The sequence below is a fragment of the Palaemon carinicauda genome, chromosome 4 (assembly GCF_036898095.1).
Source record: "Palaemon carinicauda isolate YSFRI2023 chromosome 4, ASM3689809v2, whole genome shotgun sequence".
Classification (NCBI taxonomy): Eukaryota; Metazoa; Arthropoda; class Malacostraca; order Decapoda; family Palaemonidae; genus Palaemon; species Palaemon carinicauda.
The window spans coordinates 180,310,096-180,331,436 of NC_090728.1; the positions used below are offsets into that span (position 1 = coordinate 180,310,096).

Below are 21,341 nucleotides of genomic sequence, written 5' to 3' on the forward strand. Positions count from 1 at the left end.
AAGGAGAATCTTTCTCTGACTGCGCTGAGGGAGACATTCGCGGCGAGGTAAGGCTCGTCTTCTTGGGAGATCTCTTGGACGCCTTCTTCTTCTTCTTGGCGAACAAGGTCCACTGCAGTTCAGGCCAAGACTCGCACTCCGGGCATGTGGAGGTAGGGGAGCACTTATTCCCCCGACACGAGGAGCACGTGTGCGAGTCGACCTCTGGCCTAGAGAGCCGGGCTCCAGAAGACTTACCAGCTTGGGTCCCGGGACAACGACGATGGGATTCCATAATGGAAAGCTAACACGCAAACGACACAAGAACGCTAGGGAAAGGTGAGGAACACAACGGGAACACGTGGTGCACAAGGGATAAGGAACACAAGGGAACAAGGGATGGAGAACACAAAGGAACACGTGGTACACAAGGTGATCGGACGGGATAAGTGAGAGAGAGCGGCGAGATATTATCTACGCCGCGACCGACGATCCTAACAGCGCAGCCTCACGCGCTGACCCCGGGTCGCCCCAGGGCGAGTATCCTTCCGCCTCGGAGCGCACCGACAAGGTAACGGAGAGAGGGGGACCTACGCAAAATTCTTGGTCGGTAAATGAGGAGATCCCAGATCCTCCTCAGAAAGTAGTTCGAGGTAAGTACTCCGTGTTGGAACAACCTATGAATATTATTCCATACTATTCATAACTAAGAGCCAACTTTACACTTCATACATTTCTATCAATCAAAATACATTACTACGGCAGAAAAAGGATACAGAAGAAAAATTTATTTGGCGGCATTTCAAGATTACTCCTCTTGAGCAAATCAATAACAGTCAGAGCTGGTTCTCGCACCATGAGACTCGTTTCTCCAAAGGTACCACATAGCTTTTCGTATTTCTTGGGTAGTCCTCCCCCGCCAAAAACACGTTTCACTAATGTTGGTTCTAAAGTATACCAAAGGCCTAGGTGATCTCTAGTGTGAAGGCTCTGAAAAGAAAAATGTATATTGACTACAAATCATATATTGTAGAAAGTTACCAAATTAATTATCACAGCCTGTTCATACATTTGCCCATACATTGAATAGATATATATTAGTAGATAACTTTGAATTCAAATGAATTTGACACGCCATCTTCAACTTTAAATCTCTACTCCAAGCATCAGCAAACGGATGGGAAAAACTCCATACTAAAAATAAATATATTTTTACCTTCAAATTAAATAGAACAAGGCCATCAAGTTTTACTAACACAATTCTGATCTTCTGAAAAGGAATTACCGTAATCCTCACTAGTAACTGCAAAATAAGTTCTTTATCAGAATTACTGTGAAATGAAGACTGAAAGAATATGAAATCACAAATTGGTTTACTATACATCAGAATTTACTTGCTATGTGTTTCCCTTATAATTCAATAACTCAACTCTTAAACTTACACAGTTTTGAGTGAGAGATTTTCAGTTGCCCTTCATAACCTGTGAACCACTACAGGAGAACAGAAAGTTTATGGGGCCGTACACTCATGTCCTGCCGAGCTACTGGGGTGACCATTGATGTGGCGTGGCGGTCATGGGCCCAGCTATCATGGGCATGGCAGCATCACTTGGCAACCTCCCATCCCCTCCATCCAAAATAGAGGTGGCATAGAAAGGAACCCCTTCCTTATGACTACGTATTGCCTTCCTGTTCTTCTTCACCCTCTTCCTCTTCAACTTCTTGATCTTTAAGGCAGTGTAAGAATCAGAAACAGGGGTTGCAGAGGAGCGCAAGATGATTTGGAGAAGGAAGAAGAAAGAGAACACTTCTTCCTGACCATTCCCCAGTCTCTGTAGAGAAGTAGAGGTCAAAGCAAACAATGACGACAATACTCCCCAGAGGAAAGAAACTACAAGAGTTGCTTCAACAGGAGCAACAGTGAGGGAACACAACTACAGGTAAGAGGTAGGGTCCACAATACAAACAGAGCAAGCAGGAAGCATGGGCCCAGAACCCCTATCACAAGGATCTTGGTGACGGTACAGGGGAAGGGGTGGTTAACATGGCATAACAGGGTCAAGGGTAATGTGCAAAGTAACACCCAGTAACTGGGTCATAGGTACTTCTGACATGGGGGCCACACACATTTTTGGGCCCGGAACTGACCTACATATGCCAGAACTTTTCCAATAGCCACAGGTGTCACCTTGACAGTCCTCTTGGACTTGGGGAGCCACCACTACGGACATCTCCAAGGACATTGACACTGGGGACACTACCACACCTTTCATCACTGATGTCACCGAGGAAAACACTAGCACAGGGGATACTGGGAGAGATGTAGCCTCCAACGTCAAATAGGGTGCAGCAAACACTGTGGGAACTCCACATGCCACCAGAACCTGAAAAGCCCCTCAATGTTGATCCGAGGGCTCATAATCGTGACCCATTCTTAAGGTTTACTGGGATTATATGATAGAGGATCCTGTCTCCAGTGAGGACTAGATTTGATTACTGTAATCATAAAATCTAAGACACAGGCCAGGCACTTATGATCAGTGAAGTCATTCTGCACAGTGTCCAGATAAGGTTGTAGTTACTGCACCCTTCTCTCAAAACATTCATTACCAACATCTGCCCTAATTTCCTACTATAGAATCCAAATTATTGGAGACCTGCCTCTACATATAGTAAATATAGCTTGCAAAGTACTTCCTACTATTTTTCTACCATCTGGACTTGAATTTCCCATATTTCGGTCCAATCAAACAACCATGAATGTATAATATTACGATTAGTGGGTTTGTATGAAAAATTAATCAGATTTTATAAAATTTTCTCATTACAACACACATTTATGATAATTACTTAAAACACAACAGTACTATATACTCTGCTCATAAGTAAAATGATATTTTAATTATAAAATAAATTTTTGAATATACTTACCCGGTGAATATATAATAGCTGCAACTCTGCGGCTCGACAGAAAACACACTCAAAAAACTCGCGAGCGATCGCTATGAAGGTTGCGGGTGTGCCCACCAGCGCCAACTGTTGGCCAGATACCACTCTTGTATGTAAACAAAACCTTCAATTCTTCTCGTCCCGCTGTGTCTCTATTGGGGAGGAAGGGAGGGTCATTTAATTTATATATTCACCGGGTAAGTATATTCAAAAATTTATTTTATAATTAAAATATCATTTTTAAATAATTAACTTAGCCGGTGAATATATAGCTGATTCACACCCAGGATGGTGGGTAGAGACCAGTAATATATGTTTACATTTTATGAGCTAAGAGTTTTTTATTTCATTTTAGAAGTTATCAAAATAACAAAAACAAAATAAATAGGTACCTGGTAAGGAAGTTGACTTAGACGATTACTCTGCCTTGTAAGTCTGTCTTCCTCACGGAGCCCAGCGATCCTCTTAGGATGCTGACAGACTCCCAGGAGCTGAAGTATCAAGGGCTGCAACCCATACAACAGGACCTCATCAAACCCCTAATCTGGGCGCTCTCAAGAAATGACTTTGACCACCCGCCAAATCAACCAGGATGCGAAAGGCTTCTTAGCCTTCCGAACAACCCATAAAACAATATTAAAAACATTTCAAGAGACAGATTAAAAGGATATTGGAATTAGGGAAGTGTAGTGGTAGAACCCTCACCCACTACTGCACTCGCTGCAACGAATGGACCCAGTGTGTAGCAGTCCTCGTAAAGAGTCTGGACATCTTTTAAGTAAAATGACGCGAACACTGACTTGCTTCTCCAAAAAGTCGCGTCCATAATACTTTGCAGAGATTTATTTTGCTTGAAGGCCACGGAGGTTGCTATATCTCTAACTTCGTGCGTCTTAACCTTAAGCAAACATCGGTCTTTCTCATTCAAGTGAGAATGAGCTTCTCGTATTAAAAAAATCTGATAAAATATGACAAAGAATTCTTTGACATAGGCAATGAAGGTTTCTTAACTGAGCACCATAATGCCTCAGATTTCCCTCGTAGTGACTTAGTACGAGCTAAATAGAACTTAAGAGCTCTAACAGGACATAATACTCTTTCCAGTTCGTTGCCTACGATCTCTGATAAGCAAGGAATATCAAAAGATTTAGGCCAAGGACAAGAAGGCAGTTCATTTTTGGCCAGGAAACCAAGTTGAAGAGAACAAGTGGCTTTTTTCTGTAGAAAAGCCGATGTTCTTACTGAAGGCATGAAGTTCACTGACCCTTTTAGCCGAAGCCAAGCACACTAGGAAAAGTGTCTTGAGGGTGAGATCCTTCAGGGAGGCTGAATGTAATGGCTCAAACCTGTCTGACATGAGGAACCTTAGGACCACGTCTAAGTTCCATCCAGGAGTTGCCAAACGACGTTCCTTAGAGGTCTCAAAAGACTTAAGGAGATCTTGGAGATCTTTATTGTTGGAAAGATCTAAGCCTCTATGTCGAAAGACCGAAGCCAACATGCTCCTGTAGCCCTTAATCGTGGGAGCTGAAAGGGAGCGAACCTTTCTCAGATGTAAAAGAAAATCTGCGATTTGGGCTACAGAGGTACTGGACGAGGACACAGATGCTGACTTGCACCAGTCTCGAAAGACTTCCCACTTCGACTGGTATACTCTAATGGTAGAAGCTCTCCTAGCTCTTGCAATCGCACTGACTGCCTCCTTCGAAAAGCCTCTAGCTCTTGAGAGTCTTTCGATAGTCTGAAGGAAGTCAGACGAAGAGCGGGGAGGCTTTGATGGACATTCTTTACGTGGGGCTGACGTAACAGATCTACCCTTAGAGGAAGACTTCTTGGAAAGTCTACCAGCCATTGAAGTACCTCGGTGAACCACTCTCTCGCGGGCCAGAGGGTAGCAACCAACGTCAACCTTGTCCCTTCGTGAGAGGCGAACTTCTGCAGTACCTTGTTGACCATCTTGAATGGTGGGAATACATATAAGTCCATAAAAGACCAATCCAGTACAAACGCGTCTATGTAGATTGCTTCTGTATCTAGGACTGGAGAGCAAAAGATTGGTAACCTTTTGGTCAACGAGGAGGCAAAGAGGTCTATGGTGGGTTGACCCCAAGTAGCCCAAAGACTCTTGCCCACGTTCTTGTGGAGGGTCCATTCCGTGGGTATCACCTGACCCCTCCGACTGAGACAGTCTGCCAAGACGTTCAAGTCCCCCTGGATGAATCTCGTCAACAAGGAGATGCCTCGAATTCTTGACCATAAGAGAAGGTCCCTTGCGATCTCGAGCAGCGTGAAGGAGTGTGTGCCTCCTTGCTTGGAGATGTACGCCAAAGTTGTGGTGTTGTCTGAGTTGACCTCTACCACTTAGTTTCGAAGACGCTTTCTAATATCATCAAGGCCAAGTGGACTGCTAATAGCTCCTTGCCGTTGATGTGCATGCTCTTCTGACTTGAGGTCCACAGACCCGAGCATTCCCGACCGTCCAGGGTCGCACCCCAACCCAAACCCGACGCGTCTGAGGACAACACGTGATTTGGGTTCTTGACTGCTAGGGATAGTCCCTCTCTCAGACTGATATTGCTGTCCCACCATTTCAGGCATGCTTTTACTGGTTCGGAGACTGGGAATGATACCGTCTCTAATGTCTTGTCCTAGTTCCAGTGAGAGGCTAGATGGAACCGGAGAGGCAGAAGGGGTAGTCTCCCTAGTGAGACAAACTGCTCCAGGGATGAGAGAGTCCCTACGAGACTGTTCCAACTCCTGACTGAATAAACGTTTTCTTTTCAGCATTAGTTGGACTTCGAGCAGAGCTTGACTGCGAATCTCCATCCCCAAATATAGAATAATCTGGGATGGGATCAGTTGGGACTTTTAGGTTGACCACAAGTCCCAACTCCCTGGCCAGACTCAACGTCCAATGTAGATCCTGCAGACAGCGAAGGCTGGACGATGCTCTGAGAAGCCAGTCGTCCAAGTACAGGGAGGCTCGGATCCCCGAAAGATGGAGGGATTTTGCCACATTCCTCATGAGCCTCGTAAACACGAGAGGCGCAGGACTAAGGCCAAAGCACAGGGCTCGAAACTGGTACCCCACATTCCTGTAAACAAACCTCAGAAACGGTTGGGAATCCGGGTGTATAGGAATGTGGAAGTATGCCTCCTGAAGGTCGAGAGAGACCATCCAGTCGCCTTCCATAAATGCTGTCAAGACAGCCTGGTAGACTTCATCGTGAAGTTTGTCTTGACAATGAACACATTGAGCGCTGGGGAGAGCCTAAGAGGTTTGAGAAGTCTATCTGGGAAGAGGCAGGAACTCCCAAGCCGAGGACTTCTCTCGTGTCATATCAGACTCTCGCTCTATAAGCCAGCTTAAAAGTAGGGAAAGCAAAGGCTGTCTCCCCCAAACTCCTCCTGGTGATAAACCAGTCGCCTAGCAAACGTAAAGCTCTCTTAGAAGAGCGAGAGAGCACTAGCTTATAAAACAACGGCTTTGAAGTAGCTAGGCCTAGTGTAAGCTCTAACGTTTAGGCGAACGAGGAGCAGCCGTTACAAAAAGATCCGGACAAAGATCCTTAAAAATCAGCATGATTTATTTAAAGTCCATAGAGGGCTAAGCAGCTTTAGGCTCCTCTCCGTCTGACAGAGTCCTCAAGGGAATATCAGTAGGAGGGGGAACAGCAACTTCCTCATCTGAAGGAACCTTGTCCGACAATAGCCGAGTCTCAAGCAAGGGAGAGACCTACCGTGGTGGCAATGCTTTACAAGCAGAGTCCACACACACTGGTGCATTAGTAGCGGACCAGGACGCAACGTCATGTAACTGCTTGACAGTCTGTGAACTGTCAACAACAACAGGTGCGTGAGGACGCACAGCGTCCACTCGAGACTGCTTTGACCGCCTAGTCTGAGCACACACACTGGTGCATTAGTAGCGGACCAGGACGCAACGTCATGTAACTGTTTGACAGTCTGTGAACTGTCAACAACAACAGGTGCGTGAGGACGCACAGCGTCCACTCGAGACTGCTGTGACCGCCTAGTCTGAGCAGTCAAAACAACTCTAGAATGCGGAGGTTGACGCTCAGCGTCAAAACAAGTGAACTCCGATTGTTGGCGAACGTCCTGAACGTCAACAGGAGCATCAGCAAGTGGCCTAACGTCCAAATGTGGCTGAAAATCCACACGAGACCGCATCGAGTGTGGTTCTAAACAACCTGACTGACGTGACTTGGCTACGCCAACGTCAACAGGACGCACAAAGGAACGTTAGGGTGGCTGAAGGCCAGGATCTCGATGAGATAAACGGCTAGGCTCAACGGACTTATCGGCAGAATAGTCTTCCATAAGGGAGGCAAGCTTATTCTGCATGTCTTGCTGTACAACCCATTCAGGATCAACGGGAATGGTTGCGGTAAGAGACGAGGGTAACGTCTGTGACTGAAAAACCTTGCCTACAAAAAGACTCTCGGAGTCTGTGTTACGCTTTTGTTTAGGCGGCGAGCAGTCTTCCGATGACTGCATAGGGTCAGAGCTGTCCTAATGGCTAAAACCAGGACGCTGGACCTGTCCTGAAAGGACTGACTTTCGCTTAAAGGGCCTCGAAACCTTGTTCCACGGTTTCTTATGCGAAAAGCCTTCGGATGACGAGGAGAAAATCGTCTCTCTCGCCTTATGGTAGGGGTGATCTTGGTAAGATACACCTGATACCATAGAGGGAACGTCTGTTCGCTGATCAAGGCCTCTCGAACCCATAAGTCGTACGACATTACTTCTCCCCTGGGCTTGGGAGCTTGCAAGAGGTCCCGGACTAGGCGAACGACAGGCACGAACAGACAAACCCTCGGTCGCAACACTGATAACACTTTGCGCAATATCACTTTATCACTACGATTTTCTGTTTTGCACTTAATTCACTGAAATCGAATTTTTAACAATTCACATTAGGTATGAATAAAACTGATTTCTACCTGAAGCACGCAATTCTACCCTCTATCAAAAGGGTATAATTGCGAAATCAGTCGTATAATGTAAGAACATTAATACCAGCAAAAAACAGTAAACATATTTTAAGATAAAAAAAAAATCAGTGGCTGGGGAAGAGACTAAACACTAGTTCATTCAAAACTACGTTTTCAATCTCTCACCGAAAAGAGCCTTGGGACGAGAATAAAAACTAAAAACGTTTTATCCTTTCTCCCCGTACAGAGACTAGGGACGAGAGTAACTCGAGAACAACGTTACTCGCTTGGGACGAGATAAAGATCGGAACGTTCTTCCTCTCTCTCTCTCCGTCTCTATCTCTCTCTCTCTCTATTGATTTCGCACCGAAGAGAAGAGCCCACTTACCTTTCGTCAATAAACAGGTTATTTGACCAAAGGAAATAAACTGAAAGGTTTTTCAATTAAAAGTTCCTTTAAAATAGTCTTTAAAACATTTAAGCTTTGAAAGAAAAAAGAACAAAACGTCAGAATCGATTTACTCTTTCTGCAAAGTGAAACCGTGATACTCTCTCTCTCTATCGTAACGATAGAGCGCAAACTGCGTAGCATAAATAAACTAAACGTTAGTTCATCTTTGAAACAGTACGAAGACTATTCAAAGAAAAAACTATCATAAAATATTTACTAAAAATATTTCATTTAATAAGTTTTAAATCATTAGCTCTGTAAAAGTTATTTACGATTGCAAAGGGCTCAACGTTGTTTAACTTCGGTTTCCAAGTTAGGACCGCCTACTCTCAGGAAAGGTCGCATATAAACAAATCATTAAAATTTATTTTGATGTTTATTATAAATGGAAAGCTAATCGAAGAGGCCTAATAAAGGCGGTTGAGATATAAAATATATAGAGGAAAATCTATAATTAATTTATAACGTGATAATATAATTGCTAAAAGCCTAAAACACACTTCCGTCTAAGGGAAGGGTCGGCCATTTAAAAGTCAAAGAAAGTCCATACTCTCTTTGTCATCAAAAATTAAATCTATCCAAAAACGAGTTCAAGATTAAAGATGAAGATAAAACACCTGCACTGCGAAAGCTCAAACCAAAATGAAGTACTTCACCAAATATGTTGAGAAAACTCCAGGTTCTACAGCGAGTATTGATACGTCTTGTCGTCAACGTCGACAGAGAAGAATTGAAGGTTTTGTTTACATACAAGAGTGGTATCTGGCCGACAGTTGGCGCTGGTGGGCACACCCGCAACCTTCATAGCGATCGCTCGCGAGTTTTTTGAGTGTGTTTTCTGTCGAGCCGCAGAGTTGCAGCTATTATATATTCACCGGCTAAGTTAAATATTTAAAAATCAGCTGATTACAGTAATGCTTGGGTATACAGTCTGTACAATTTGTGGAGAAGAGATATGCACCATAAACCAAGCGAAAAATTACACTTATATTAGCTTGAAGTTTACATATCTAATAAGTAACTTACCGGACTCTGAACAGAAGTCCTCGGAGATGAAATCCCTTCCACTTCTGCCAAAGTACTGTAGCTAGAAGATCCATGAGTCTTAATAGGATGAAGTCCAGCTAACGGACCTGAGAATACAAAAGTATATGAAAAGCCTTATTACACAAACTAGAGTAAAATTTTTAATATCAAGTGGTGTTCTGTTAATATTGAATACAATAAGCCCTATTTCAACTATTCTTTAACATACCTGTATAATAAGCAAACCCTTCTTCCTATCAACATAAAAAGATACAGTAAACTGTTTTCTGTAGAAGCCACAAATAACTCAATCCAAAACACTAAAAGTGACTTGTTAAGTTTTACCAATTGACTTCCTCATCTCCATGCAACATCCATAAGAACAAATGAGTTGTCAATAAAAAGGTAAAAATACTGTAATGATACAGAGACCTAATCAGAAAATGACAAATGTGGAAGTCATTTGTATTTTTGTGCTAATACAAACTTGTGGCTATTTAATAGATTATCTTATGGCAAAACTGTAAGACAAGGCATTAATACTTTAATGCGAGGTGGCAACCATCCAGCCACTAGTTATTGGCGGTGGAGAGGGAAAGCTGGGGGGTTGTCGGCTACCCTTCCCACTCACACCCCAGTGAAACTACATCACTTTTTCATTGCAGGCAGGACTTACGGGGGATAGGTGATGGAGGGTAAATTTGTATAAATAGCTACACGTTTGTATCATTAGGAAAAATGTTATTTTCATTAGTAAAATAAATTTTTGAATATACTTACCCGATGATCATGTAGCTGTCAACTCTGTTGCCCGACAGAAATCTACGGTCGGGATACGCCAGCGATCGCTATACAGGTGGGGGTGTACACAACAGCGCCATCAGTGGTCAGGTACTCCAGTACTTCTTGTCAACACCACCTCAATTTTTTCCTCGGTCCACTGGTTCTCTAAGGGGAGGAAGGGTGGGTCAATTAAATCATGATCATCGGGTAAGTATATTCAAAAATTTATTTTACTAATGAAAATAACATTTTTCAATATTAATCTTACCCGATGATCATGTATCTGATTCACACCCAGGGTGGTGGGTGGAGACCAGCATACATGTTAACAAAGAAGCTAAGTATCCCGTATTTCATTTTATTAGTTATTCAAAAATAACATAAAATAAATAAGTACCTGGTAAGGAAGACGACTTGAACCATTACTCTGCCTTTATTAAGTACGTCTTCCTTACTGAGCGTAGCGGTCCTCTTAGGATGCTGAACGACTCTTAGGTGCTGAAGTATAAAGGGCTGCAACCCATACTAAAGGACCTCATCACAACCTTTAACCTCGGCGCTTCTCAAGAAAGAATTGACCACCCGCCAAATCAACAAGGATGTGGAAGGCTTCTTAGCCGACCGTACAACCCATAAAAAGTATTCAAGAGAAAGGTTAAAAAGGTTATGGGATTATGGGAATGTAGTGGCTGAGCCCCCGCCTACTACTGCATTCGTTGCTACGAATGGTCCCAGGGTGTAGCAGTTCTCGTAAAGAGACTGGACATCTTTGAGATAGAATGATGCGAACACTGACTTGCTTCTCCAATAGGTTGCATCCATAACACTCTGCAGAGAACGGTTCTGTTTGAAGGCCACTGAAGTAGCCACAGCTCTCACTTCATGTGTCCTTACCTTCAGCAAAGCAAGGTCTTCTTCCTTCAGATGAGAATGTGCTTCCCTAATCAGAAGCCTGATTTAGTAAGAAACTGAGTTCTTAGACCTTGGAAGAGAAGGCTTCTTGATAGCACACCATAAGGCTTCTGATTGTCCTCGTAAAGGTTATGACCTTTTAGATAGTACCTAAGAGCTCTAACTGGGCAAAGTACTCTCTCCAGTTCGTTCCCCACCAAGTTGGACAGGCTTGGGATCTCGAACGACTTAGGCCAAGGACGAGAAGGAAGCTTGTTTTAGCAAAAACCGAGCTGCAAGGAACATGTAGCCGTTTCAGATGTGAAAACTATGTTCCTGCTGAAGGCGTGGATCTCACTTACTCTTTTAGCTGTTGCCAAGCACACGAGGAAAAGAGTTTTTAATGTGAGGTCCTTAAAAGAGGCTGATTGGAGAGGTTCAAATCTTGATGACATAAGGAACCTTAGGACCACGTCTAGATTCCAGCCTGGAGTGGACAACCGACGTTCCTTTGAGGTCTCAAAAGACCTAAGGTCCTGTAGATCTTTGTTGGTGGAAAGATCCAAGCCTCTGTGGCGGAAAACCGCTGCCAACATACTTCTGTAACCCTTGATCGTAGGAGCTGAAAGGGATCTTACGTTCCTTAGATGTAACAGGAAGTCAGCAATCTGGGTTACAGTGGTACTGGTTGAGGAAACTGGATTGGCCTTGTACCAGCTTCGGAAGCCTTCCCCTTTAGACTGATAGACTCTGAGAGTGGATGTCCTCCTTGCACTGGCAATCGCTCTGGCTGCCTCCTTCGAAAAGCCTCTAGCTCTTGAGAGTCTTTCGATAGTCTGAAGGCAGTCAGACGAAGAGCGTGGAGGATTGGGTGTACCTTCTTTACGTGAGGTTGACGTAGAAGGTCCACTCCTAGAGGAAGAGTCCTGGGAATGTCGACCAGCCATTGCAGTACCTCTATGAACCATTCTCTCGCGGGCCAGAGGGGAGCAACCAACGTCAGCCGTGTCCCTTTGCGAGAGGCGAACTTCTGAAGTACCCTGTTGACAATCTTGAACGGCGGGAATGCATACAGGTCGAGATGGGACCAATCCAGCAGAAAAGCATCCACGTGAACTGCTGCTGGGTCTGGAATCGGAGAACAATACAACGGGAGCCTCTAGGTTATCGAGGTAGCGAACAGATCTATGGTTGGCTGACCCCACAGGGCCCAAAGTCTGCTGCAAACATTCTTGTGAAGGGTCCACTCTGTAGGGATGACCTGACCCTTCCGGCTGAGGCGATCTGCCATGACATTCATATCGCCCTGAATGAACCTCGTTACCAGCGTGAGCTTTCGATCTTTTGACCAGATGAGGAGGTCCCTTGCGATCTAGAACAACTTTCACGAATGAGTCCCTCCCTGCTTGGAGATGTAAGCCAAGGCTGTGGTGTTGTCAGAGTCCACCTCCACCACCTTGTTAAGCTGGAGGGACTTGAAGTTTATCAAGGCCAGATGAACCGCCAACAGCTCCTTGCAATTGATGTGAAGTGTCCTTTGCTCCTGATTCCATGTTCCCGAGCATTCCTGTCCGTCCAAAGTCGCACCCCAGCCCGTGTCTGATGCGTCCGAGAAGAGACGGCGGTCGGGTTTCTGAACAGCCAAAGGTAGACCTTCCTTGAGAAGAAAGCTGTTCTTTCACCTCGTTAGAGTAGACCTCCTCTCTTCGGAAACAGGAACTGAGACCGTCTCTAGCGTCATGTCCTTTATCCAGTGAGCAGCTAGATGATACTGAAGGGGGCGGAGGTGGAGTCTCCCTAACTCGATGAACAGGGCCAGCGATGAAAGTGTCCCTGTTAGACTCATCCACTACCTGACTGAGCATCGGTTCCTTCTCAGCATGCTCTGGATGCATTCTAGGGCTTGGTAGATTCTTGGGGCCGACGGAAAAGCCCGAAAAGCTCGACTCTGAAGCTCCATACCCAGGTAGACAAAGGTCTGGGATGGGACGAGCTGGGACTCCTCTAAATTGACCAGGAGGCCCAGTTCCTTGGTCAGATCCATAGTCCATCTGAGATTCTCCAGACAGAGACGACTTGTGGGAGCTCTTAAAAGCCAGTCGTCTGACGGAGCCGGACACAAGATCATGGTACTGCTGCACAGTCTGTGAACTGTCAACCATGGGGAAGCGAGGAAGTACAGCGACAACCCGAAACTGTCTAGACTGTCTGGGTAGTACAGACAACTCCTTATCGGATTGCTGAGGTTGCCGCACTGCATCACAACAAGTCCCCTCTGCTGGTTGTTGAACGTCTTCCCAGTGACACACTGACTCCGTAAACAAAAAATCCTCTAACAAGGACTAAGCTTGGACTGCATGTCTTGCAACAAAGCTCAAGGTCTATGGGAGCAGGTGTGGCAACAGACGGGGTTAGCGACTGAAGCGGAACCATTACCCTCCCTGGAAGCATGTTATGCTTAAATAAAAGTCCATAGGAGGCTAAGCAGCTTAAGGCTCCTCTCCAAATGACAGAGTCCTCAAGGGAATATCAGAAGGAGGGAGAATAGCACTTTCTCATCTACAGGAACCATATCCGAGAAAAGCTAAGTTCTCTCAGTGAGGGTTTCACTGGTGCAAAAGCAGCAGACCAGAAGGCAACGTTATGAAACTGCTTGACAGTCTTGTGAGTTGGCAACAACCAAAGATGTGTGACTGAGGAGCATGCGGTAAGGTATGCAGAGCATGCTGTAAGGTATGCAGAGCATGCTGTATGCAGAGCATGCTGTAAGGAATGCAGAGCATGTTGTAAGGTATGCAGAGCATGCTGTATGCAGAGCATAGTATGCAGAGCATGCTGTAAGGTATGCAGAGCATGCTGTAAGGAATGCAGAGCATGCTGTAAGGTATGCAGAGCATGCTGTAAGGTATGCAGAGCATGCTGTAAGGTATGCAGAGCATGCTGTAAGGTATGCAGAGCATGCTGTATGTAGAGCATGCTGTAAGGTATGCAGAGCATGTTGCATGGCATGCGGCTTATGCTGCATGGGATGAGGCTCATGCTGCATGGGATGAGGCTCATGCTGCATGGTATGAGGCTCATGCTGCATGGTATGAGGCTCATGCTGCATGGGATGAGGCTCATGCTGCAAGGAATGAGGCTCAGGCCGCATGGGTTGAGGAGGATGCCGCATAGTATGAGGCTCCTGCCTCATGGGTTGAGGAGGTTGCCGCATAGCATGAGGCTCCTGCCTCATGGGTTGAGGAGGATGCCGCATAGCATGAGGCTCCTGCCTCATGGGTTGAGGAGGATGTCGCATAGCATGAGGCTCCTCATAGCATGAGGCTCCTGCCTCATGGGTTGAGGAGGATGCCGCATAGCATGAGGCTCCTCATAGCATGAGGCTCCTGCCTCATGGGTTGAGGAGGATGTCGCATAGCATGAGGCTCCTCATAGCATGAGGCTCCTGCCTCATGGGTTGAGGAGGATGTCGCATAGCATGAGGCTCCTCATAGCATGAGGCTCCAGCCTCATGGGTTGAGGAGGATGCCGCATAGCATGAGGCTCCTCATAGCATGAGGCTCCTCATAGCATGAGGCTCCTGCCTCATGGGTTGAGGAGGATGCCGCATAGCATGAGGCTCCTGCCTCATGGGTAGAGGAGGTTGCCGCATAGCATGAGGCTCCTGCCTCATGGGTTGAGGAGGTTGCCTCATAGTGCTGGAACCCGGCAACTCCCGATGCGGCAACTCACGCATGAAAGCAGGAGGCGCAGCAAGAACATGCGTCTGGCAGGGTGGACTGCGCATCGGAGGTGGAGCTCTCACAGGTGGAGGGTGGGAGCAGGCAGCCGCAGTATCTGCTGAGCGCACAACCTCGGCGGATTGTAGGTTAACAGGCTGCATTGTCAACCTTCCAGCATGATACTCCTGTATGAAGGAGCAAGCTGAGACTGTATAGTCTGCAGCATGGACCACTAGGGTCTATGAAAGACAACAACAAACGGAGCTACTGTCCGTTGAGACTGAGGGTCTAAAACAGCTGGTGCGGCAACAGACGGAGTTACTGCCTGTTGCGGTACCACCTTGCCTCTCTGGGAGGTGTGCAGTTGTCGTACTGCAGCAAGTCCGAACTGACCCAGTGGCAGTGGCTACACCTAGGAGTTGGACTTGCGCGGAAGGGACCGACTTGCACTTAAAAGCTGCAAGATTTGGTCCATGGTTTCTGCGAGAAACCTCTTCCGCAGACGAGGAATAAATGGGCTCTCTCGTCTTTGTGTGGGTGGGGTGATCACGTCGGCTACGTGAGTGGATACACCCGAAACCACGGAGGGAAACGTCTGTTCGTCGATCAAGGCCTGATGAACCCATAAGTCCTTCGACATTACTTCTCCCCTGGGCTTGGGAGCTTGTAAGAGGTCCCAGACTAGGCGAACAACTGGCACGAACAGACGAACCCTCGAACGCAACACTGTAACACTTTGCGCTTATCACTTTATCACTTTTGATTTTCTGTTTGCACTTATTTCACTGAACTCGAAACTTTAAGTGGTTTGTACCTGAAACACGCAATTCTATCCTTCATTAAAAGTTAGTAATTGCGAAAACAGTATTACAATGTAACAGAAAAACATAATGAAAGATAAAGAATTCAGTGGCTGGAAAAGAGACTAAACACTAGATCAAATAAACTACGTTTAAAATCTCTCACCGCATAAAGCCTGGGAACAAGAATAAAACTCTAGAAACGTTTACCTTCTTCCCCGAAAGAGACTAGGGAGAAGAGCAAAAACGATAACAACGTTACCCGCTTGAACGAAACGTTTATCCTCCTCTCTCTCCCTCCGTCTCTATCTCTCTCTCTCTTGACTTAGAACCTGAGAGATGAGCCCAATTATATATATCGTTAAAACATATTATTGTTAAAGGAAAAAAACTGAAAGATTTCCCAAATAAAAAGTTCCTTTATTAGAATTAAAACCATTTAAGCTAAGAAAGAATGAACAAAACGCTAGAATCGGTTTACTCTTACTGCAACGTGAAACCGTGAATACTCTCTCTCTATCGTAACGATAGAGCGCAAGTTGAACGTTCTGAACGTCAACAACTGCGGAGACAAAACAAAACGTTAGTTCAACTTTGAAAACAGTACGAGACTATCAAAGAAATTCTTTCAAAAACATTAAAATTAAAATAGCATAAAATCTTAACAGGTAAAAACGATATGACGGGCTCAATGTTAATTAACTTCGGTTCCAAGAAAAGACCGCCTACTATTAGGAAAGGTCGCATATAAACAAACAAAAATTAATTTTTATAAGTTTATAATAAAAGGAAGTTAATCGAAGAGGCCTATAAAAGGCGGAGAGATATAAAATAAATCTATAACTTTGTTAAGCAAAATTAAGAAAGAGAGTCTATACTCTCTTCGACACCAACACTTCCGTCTAAGGGAAGGGTCGGCCATTTAAAAGTGAAAGAGAGTTCATACTCTCTTCGTCACCAAAATTAAATCAAATTAATTCCAAAAACTTGCTAAGCTAATGTTAAAGCTTCCTGAATAGCGAAGGCTAAACTCTAGAGAAAATACATCACCAAAACGTGAACAATAACTCCAGAATCAACAGCGTATCCAAGTAGGTCTAGCCGGTGGCACGACAGGAAAAATAGAGGTGGTGTTGACAAGAAGTACTGGAGTACCTGACCACAGATGGCGCTGTTGTGTACACCCCCACCTGTATAGCGATCGCTGGCGTATCCCGACCGTAGATTTCTGTCGGGCAACAGAGTTGACAGCTACATGATCATCGGGTAAGATTAATATTGAAAAATACAAATTATTTCACAATTTGTCATTTGTTCCGGCACTAAACAAACATTATGCTATTTAATAGGAATGACTAACCCGTTAGGAGGGTGGAAGTCCGACCACTGGCTTGGCCATTGACCCTGGTTTTTACATGTACAGTATTAGACTCTACCTGGGAAAAAACTTTGACACCTTGCAAAAGGGAAAACATTGAGTACAAAACCTATTGTTCTTAAGACTTACCCAATACCATCTCTCAAAAAGGTATTGGGGATGTAACAAAGTATTATCCTATATGTAGGAGGCACAAGGGAAATGAGTCTTACCTTGCAGCGAGGTGAGGTCAGCTATGCTGAGGCTTGCGGAGCTGTTTTCCCAAAAAGGGAGAAGGTGAAAGGAAGAAAGGAGACAGTCATTCTTACTCACTCACCCCAGAATAATCCAGGTAACCTCAGCCCTCAACCCTCTACTACTTGTCCATCAAGGAGCCAGAGGTGTTTAGACCATTTGTAGTGTGACCACCACAGGACCGATGGAAAAGGTCTCCATGCTCCTGTGGGTTACGTCATTGCAGGTCGTGGGCCGTGAAGGACGAGTGACACTTCCACACGCCCACTTACAGTATCTGCACCACAAAGTAGTTTTTTGAACACCAGGGACGTAGCAACGCCACTGACGTCACAAGCTCTAGGTCTTAGGATGGAGGAGGGTCTAGATTGAGAGCCACCTCAATAGCCTTCCAATCCCAGAGGGAGAAATTCTTGTGATCATCCTCTTGACCTTCCCCATGCTGGTCAACAGTGCCGACACACGGGGGCAACCTGGTGTCGTTCTTATAAGGTAACACCACAGATTCCTCACTAGTTAAAACCCCTGTTGATGGGTCTTCGGTTACCGAACGAAGACTCTTTATCCAAAATGGGCTGCACCTAGGGTACAGCACACTCAGATTTAGATTGAGTCTTGGCAATCAACTCATGGACGCCGCTGAGGATTACTTCTCCCCGTCTCCGAGAGTAGGAGACATCACAAGATGGCTCATACAACACACTAACTCTCTTGGTCAAAGCCCAAATGAATAGAAAGGGACGTTTTCCATGTAAGGAAGCAATCTGCTGCCTGGCATAAAGGCTCGTAGAGTTTTTCGCAAGCGTTCATCACATTACAAATACCTCCTTACTTAATTGAGCTAATGATTTATTGGTTTTAGCTCTGCCAGATGTTCACGTCGCACGCGATTAAACATTATCTCGTCGCTACTAAGTTCTGAAAGCGTTCCGCTTTTACTACGCGCAATAGTCCCGAGGGATATTATTTCTGCGTTATCAATTATGTAAACTTAGAATTTGAAATCTTATTTTACAATTTTTTTAACTATCTGAAGTGAGATTTCTAAGATAGGTGCTGACAAGGATATGAGCAAAACAAGAATTTTTTTTTCTTATTGAAATCTGGGTAATTTTGTATATTATTCCATACTGTGATTTCGCACAAGAAATATATGATTTCCTATAGCAAATAACGTGATTTAACCGATTTTGATGATCATTTCAATCGCAAACAAACAGATCAACCAATTCGGTTAGTTATAAGTTGACGAATTGGTTGATGTTATTACGGATGAAATGAATGAGAAAATCAGTTAAATCACGATATCTACTATAGGAAATCATATATTTCCTGTGCGAAATCACACAATGAAATACAATACAAATGAACCATATAAATATTAACACTGCTGACATATATACTGAGTTAAAATATATAAACAACAGATGTAGGGGACGATAACATTAGCAACGTTACCAATGGTTGACAGAACTACCAACGATGACGAATGGTACACAGTGTTACCAACGGCACGATGTCATTTCTAGAGATAGAAATGCTAAATATTTCCATACGTAAACTAAATAATATTTCCATATAACTATCAAACAATAAATAAAAAGTACCAAAAGGCCACAGAACCTAACAAACCCACCTAACCTTGCCTAAAAGTACCCCGGTCACAAAACTCATATAATAAGCATTGGGGAATGACTAACTTTGATTCACAGTACTACCAACGGTGACGAATGGAACACAGAACTACCAACGACACGATGGCATTACTAGTGGCAGAAATGATAAATATTTCCATTCGAATATTAAATAATTTTTCCATATAACTGTTACACAATATATAAATAGTACAGAAAGACCACAGAACCTAACAAACCCACCTAACCTTGCCTAGAAGTACCCCGGTCACAAAACACGTATAATGGCTATTGAGGAATGACTTACCTTTATGAAGAAAACGTCGAAGTATTCGGTAACCTGGGAACAGAAACTTCTCCAATCGACACTAGTTTTCGAAGATATATCGATACCATCCATGAGGGTCTCATGGTCTGAATGTTTATGCAAAAAGTGGATGGCACATAATATTATCTTCCATGGGGGTAGACGACTTTTGCCCAAAAAAGTACCTTTATAATAAAGGCAGTAACGGTATAACCACAACGGCGTTTCTTCTTAGTTTTACGAATGATGGATTCACAATTGCAATAAAACACGAGAATGTCTTGCCTATAAGATAAAACCAAACGGCACTAGGGGCACTTTAAACCCTGAGAATGCAGAACACCTCACCAGGACAAAGGGTACAACGGGAAAGGCAATGGAACAAAGGGTGTGAAAAGACCGATAATAGGGTTAAGGGAAGTGGGGGGGTAGGGAGATATCTGAATAGGCCTAGGGTGGTGATTGGTTAAGGGAAAAACAAAGAACTCTAGAGGGTAAACATGAATGAACTAAATACGGAAACTAGACCAGAGAAAGGATTTATAAGACACAGAGGAGAGAAAAAGAAATAACCAACAAAAATAAATAAAAACAATATAGGAAGGTAACATGGAATGAACGGTAAATAATATTGAATGGGAATATAAAATGAGATGATCATACCGAGAATTGACTGGATAAAAAAACTAGTCCAGAGTAAGTATTCATGTGCAACCAGGAAGAGAGAAAGAAATAACCAAACAAATAAACCCAATATAGGAAGGTAAAATGGAATGAATGATAAATAATATTGAATGGGAATAAAAAATGAGAAAATAACACGATAATAAAAAGAGTAAAGGGGGAGAGGAAACTCCTGCGCAGGGGGGGGGATATATGCGCAGATCGGAAACTGATGAAACGAACGTACGTACAAGTGGGAAAGGAAATAACCAAACAAATAAACCCAATATAGGAAGGTAAAATGGAATGTATGATAAATAATATTGAATGGGAATATAAAATGAGAAAATAATACGGTAATAAAAAGAGTAATTTGGGAGAGAAACTCCTGCGCAGGGGGGTTATATATGCGCAGGTGCGAACGGACGAACGAACAAATGGGTGCTAATGTTAGCAAGGATCGCTAACATTTGATCTACATCAGGAATGGAATGCTAACATTTAAACTACATCAGGCGTTGGCAGCACTGGTTACTGTATTACTACAAGAAATAACCTTTGAAACGGCTCCTCCCAAATACATCCAGTTATACTGTTTTGTATTTTCCTACGGTTATAATAAATACAAGAAGGAAATGTATAGAGAAGAAAAGGACTGATTTACGATTATATATCGGTTCCCCAGTATGTTTTCCCCACCCAAAACCCCAAGTTCCCACTGGGGGTCCCCCATTATCGGAGGATATAGATGTATATATATTTCTGAAACTATTAATTTGCGACGGGAACGAGTGTTATTTTCGAGGGGAACGTAATTTTTCCTATAAGAAAAAGTAGTTGGAATCCTAGGTTACATTGGGATGAAATAAACTACAATGAAACCGAAATGTGTAACTTAATTAACAATGGTTTCCGACAGTAGTAAGTTGGATTCAAAATAGTGTATTTGCTGGGATCTATTCAATTATGAGAGTTCCAATGCTTTATCAAATATTGAACTACTCTACAATAAAACCACTGGTATACCGGCGAGAACTATAGGCTAGGCAAGCTCATCCCTTAATAGGTTACGCTGATACGTCAAACAACTAAATTGAAGCATTTATCCTCAAATTATTTAATCAGCATGAAACGTAAGTTCACACTTTTGTCTATATACTACAGTACTCACATAAATTATGAATTCTGGCAGTTAATTTTGAGCATGTTACACCGCGTAAGGTTATCATGTTTACAATGGGGTACAGAACTAAATCATTTTGGCAGAGGCCGTAGGACAACCCATTCGTGAAAAATCTTCATAATCAAAGTTTATTATATAAATTTATATATAAAACATATGAGATTTTTATTATGTGATAATTGATATATAAATGGTGATTATCAATTTGAAAATAAATTATGAAAGGGTAACGAGCATACAATGAATTTACTTCATATTGATTCATATCAGAAACAATATCTATATTTTAAGCTCATATACATTGTATTTTTAACACTTGAGAGAGAGAGAGAGAGAGAGAGAGAGAGAGAGAGAGAGAGAGAGAGAGAGAGAGAGAGAGAGAGAGA

General features: G+C 43.7%; 1 protein-coding gene across 1 annotated transcript in view; it reads right to left on the bottom strand.

The window, feature by feature from the left end:
- The window catches only part of mRpS29 (mitochondrial ribosomal protein S29), a 62,114-nt gene extending 41,073 nt beyond the window's left edge, over nt 1-21,041 (bottom strand). The window contains exons 1-3 of the mRNA XM_068372824.1: nt 20,944-21,041; nt 9,361-9,467; nt 756-969 (exon numbers count right to left, since the gene is read on the bottom strand). Of these exons, the coding sequence (XP_068228925.1) occupies nt 756-969; nt 9,361-9,467; nt 20,944-21,001 (379 nt within the window). The 5' untranslated portion in view covers nt 21,002-21,041. The remainder of the gene's footprint in view (nt 1-755; nt 970-9,360; nt 9,468-20,943) is intronic.
- Nucleotides 21,042-21,341: the final 300 nt, after the last annotated feature.